This window comes from Rhagoletis pomonella, unplaced genomic scaffold (genome assembly GCF_013731165.1).
Source record: "Rhagoletis pomonella isolate Grant_MI unplaced genomic scaffold, Rhpom_1.0 Rhpom_scaffold_00009, whole genome shotgun sequence".
NCBI lineage: Eukaryota > Metazoa > Arthropoda > Insecta > Diptera > Tephritidae > Rhagoletis > Rhagoletis pomonella.
This window is the reverse complement of record NW_023458563.1, coordinates 27,569,853-27,574,014: the sequence shown is the minus strand read 5'-3', so window position 1 is coordinate 27,574,014 and position 4,162 is coordinate 27,569,853. Positions and strand designations below refer to the sequence as shown.

The 4,162-nt window shown below is 36.2% G+C and overlaps 1 protein-coding gene across 4 annotated transcripts in view; it reads left to right on the top strand.

The window, feature by feature from the left end:
• The first annotated feature begins 513 nt into the window (after positions 1-513).
• Positions 514-4,162, top strand: part of LOC118745682 (transmembrane protein 104 homolog) — a 51,499-nt gene continuing 47,850 nt past the window's right edge. For 2 of the 4 annotated variants that reach the window (XM_036479263.1, XM_036479261.1), the window contains exon 1: positions 515-806. Coding sequence is in view for 2 of the 4 variants with exons in the window: in XM_036479261.1 (XP_036335154.1) it covers positions 741-806 (66 nt within the window). In the remaining 2 variants the exon portion in view is untranslated. Of the gene's footprint in view, positions 807-894; positions 1,012-4,162 lie in introns of all 4 variants that reach the window. The other 2 variants (XM_036479262.1, XM_036479264.1) reach the window with 2 other exon arrangements.

Genomic DNA, 4,162 nt, shown 5'->3' with positions numbered 1-4,162 from the left:
AAATTGGAAAAAATTATATTTACGAGATATCTATTTAAATAAATGTACATATAACATAAAGGCTATTTATTTGAAGCAAGTTATAAGAAACAAAGGCAGAATGTCTGTTTGTGTATGAATTCATTTGTCACGGCTACGAAACTTTGCGAATTATCAGTGAAACAAAACAGACGGGATAATAATTGAACCAGATCTCTATCAGGATCATATCGTTGTTGAATTTGCGTGCAAAATTTGTATGCGGATCCCGATTATTACCTAAGAAAACATAGCTAGAGTTGCGACAGAGTGGCATTGTCTTCAGTTTATCAAGTTTATTCAGTGAAATCGCTGGATAAATTTATCAGAAATGTGTAAACGAGTTTCCATACAAATTTAGACAGTTCATTTATAAGGTTTACACAATTATAAGTTTATACGGTTTACAATGCATACCTTATAAATGCATGATGAATACCCTTATTATTTTTCGATACCTATTCAGTACTTGATCCAAATGTGTCAATACAAAAATGAATTGTTATCGGACTAAAAGTATCGAGGCTGTTCTTATATTTACTCGTATCGTATCGTAGATAATCTTTCAACTAATCGCTTACAATGAAGTTGGACGGCTCCCTACTTTCGTTCAACTTTTGGTTCAACTAATCGCCTGTGAAAGTTGAATCATGTAAATTCCCTATAAAGAAGAAATTTGTGTTTTTTTTCTGTACAGACGCTATCTTCGACGTATTCTTAACATGCCTACTATTGGTTCTGCATACACAATAAACGATAATGAAAATAATTCGTCATATTCAAATTTGGTAAGTGCGCGTAATTGTGGCGATGTACGCAGATCTGCAGTTAAAGGGCGGTTAGACGTGCCAATGCTTCTAAAAATCCTTTTTGCAGATCTGCAGGAATCGCAGGATATGTTCCGCATAGTATCTGTTTGTTCGAGGCTGGTACAAAAAAATGAATGTGGCGTGGCACCGCCCCGTGAAAGAGCAAATACCAAGGAATTCAATGGTATGCTTTTCTTTCTCTTCCGACTACCGGACTCTTCAGGCGAGCCTCTTTAAAATGGGGGAAAAATCTGTGCATTCGCTCACAAAATGCCACAACTGTTTTTAAGTACACCAGATAATTAGTGATTTTTTGCTCGGATTTAGTTTTTTTGTAACGTAGATTTATAGCACTTTTACCAGGTTTTTTTTTTAACAAATAACCAAAACAAAGCGTATTGAGTTGGGGAAAATTTTAGAATGGTAACCCCGAGTACGGAATTAAGGAAAATAGGGCGGTAGAGGGGGTTCTAAAGGGAGTATATGTAAAGTTTTAAAGCGCGGAACCTTATAGTTTTTAAGTAATTTGTTATTAAAGTTTGTAATTTTCACCAACTTGTATGGGACTATTTCACAATATAAATGCACTTTTCACTAAATTTACACGTTATTTACACTCAATATATGCGCAGTAAGAGTGTGCACGTTCAAACAAATAAATACTTTAAGTACATTACAGCTTTTTTACCAAAAATTGATTGTTGTTTAATTTTATGAGAGTATATGCAGAATATGTGCAAATGGCAGCAGGACTGTGTTGCCATATCTAAAAACCAAGAGTGGAAAGCAAGACCAAGAGAAAATACAATTTAAAGGAAAATACGATAAGGTTATTTTGTTCAGATTAAAATAAATAGTAGGGGGATCAGGGGCTGAACACCTTTCTGCGTAGGCGGCCTTCGGCCGCGTTTAGGGATTATAACCTCATAACGTAGAATTCTCCTTTATGTATTGCCAAAGAAAAGGGGCCGAACACCTTTTGCATAGAACACCTTTCTGCGTAGGCGGCCTTCGGCCGCGCTTAGGATTATAACCCTTACTACGTAGAATTCTCCTTTCTGTGTGACCTAACTGGGGCTACCGCCCCAGTGATGTAACCTTGGGAAAGGATGAGGTAGCTGAATTCCCTTTCTGTGTGGTAAACCTGGGGCTGGCGCCCCAGTGATGTCTGTTTTGGTTGGCCATAAAGGAAAGCCAACTGCACCTTTCTGCGTAGGCGGCCTTCGGCCGCACTTAGGGATTATAACTCTCACTACGTAGAATTCTCCTTTCTGTGTTGCCGGAAGAGGGGAATATGACCCCAAGCCCCCTACTATTTATTTTTATCTGAACAAAAGAACCTTATCGTATTTTCCTTTTAATCGTATTTTCTTTGGTCTTGCTTTCCACTCTTGGTTTTTAGATATGACAACAGTCCTGCTGCCATTTGCGCATATTCTGCATGTACTCTCATAAAATAAACAACAATAAATTTTTGATAAAAAAGCTGTAATATACTAAAAGTATTTATTTGTTTGAACGTGCACACTCTAACCGCGCATATATTGAATGTAAATAACCTGTAAATTTAGGGGAAAGTGCATTATATATTGTAAAATAGTGCCATACAAGTTGGTTAAAATTACAAACTTTGCTGTACTCCGGGGTTACCAATCTAAAGCCCGCCCTTGAGTTGCCACTATGCCAAATATTCCCAACATTACAATCAGGTTAGACTTCAAGCCTTTCAAATAGTACAATAACATCGTTGCAACAAGTGCAGAATAGCGACTTCATCCCGGGGAAAATGGATAAGTGAGCCTGGGAGGCCCAAATAAATATTATGGCTACAAATAAATATTATGGCTGCTAGAAGGAGGGGAGTTGTTAATTTCCAAATCCTAAAATGCCCATTTTCTTAAAAAATTCCCAACCGATTTTTTGAAAATTAACATCGTTTCACAGGTAATTACAATACCTTTCATAAATATGAATTTCTCTCTATTTATTTATTATCTATATAAAAACAAAAAAAGAAAAGAATTTGAAATGGCGTGATTTATTTAAAATTTTCACTTTATTAACCGACTTCACAAAAAGGAGTTTTTATTTACATTAAAATATCTCCAATAAATAATATATGTATGTAAGTAATAGTAGAAATACCAATGTTGTAATATTAAAATTTTAGCTATCTAATTTCTTTGGAATAATAACTCTAATATTATTTCACGGCATGTTTTTAATACTTCAAAGCCTCTATTAACATGAATGCATTTTCCAATGCAATTATCATAGATTTTATTTTCGATTAAGTTTTGGGTTTTGCTTTAAGGAATTCTTGTTTATTGTCATTGAAAATGCTAAGCGAACTGGAAACAGTCCTGTAAATTCGAAAGGCATATCAGAACGAATTAAAGGGGCGATGTAAATTGTGGTTCCGAAGTTATGGCTGATACAAAAGCCTGCGTTGTGAGCTACGTCCCCTTTTACAAACTCATTTATATAAACATACCCTACTATAAGCACCTATGTATGTACCATAGATATGTCTGCATACAAAATTTCGAGTTTATGTGACTTCAGAAATTATGGCTGATTAAAAATTGCACGCCTATCAGATGATCCACGCCCCTTTTACAGACTCATTTATATCTATACACCTTAGTATAAGCACCTAACATAGATATGTCTGCATACCCGTTCCCACGACAGTCGGGTCTACGTAACTAGAGCGTCCCAGATTTATATTTGGCCAAGGACTGTCACTCCAGCAGCACACCCCAAAAACTCTTTGGGGAGCTTGTATGCTTCTACAACAACAACAACATGTCTGCATACCAAATTTTACGTTTATGTGACTTAAGGTTCCGAATCACTCTGTGATTGCGTGTGTTTCATCTCACGCTTAAAAAATTCATAGCGAGCAGCATCAATGTGTCCTTTTGACTCAAAGTGTTCCGTTAATTTGGAAGTAAATTCTTTGAATGTTTCGTTTGCAGGTTCAATTGCTTACCAATCCACGAAAGAAATAATGATTTTTGCTTTTCTGGACTGCTTACCGAATATGCCAGGAAATGCTGCGAAGGTTGCTCAAGGTATGATTCCCAATTCTGTTGGTCTTTATGGAATGCATGAAACGGAGAGACCACTGTCGACTCTGCGGCTAGGGTTATCACTGTTAAACATTGACTGTTGAATCTTTGTTTGTTGGATTAATTCCTGGATGAGATTCTCGTTCGCCATATTCTTTGAAAGATCTCTCACGATGGTTGTTGGTCTCGTCGCCAGTAAATGTTCCAAGTTAAATAACGAAGGTTTAGTTGCTTAAATTAACTTTATTTCAGATCGTTTTT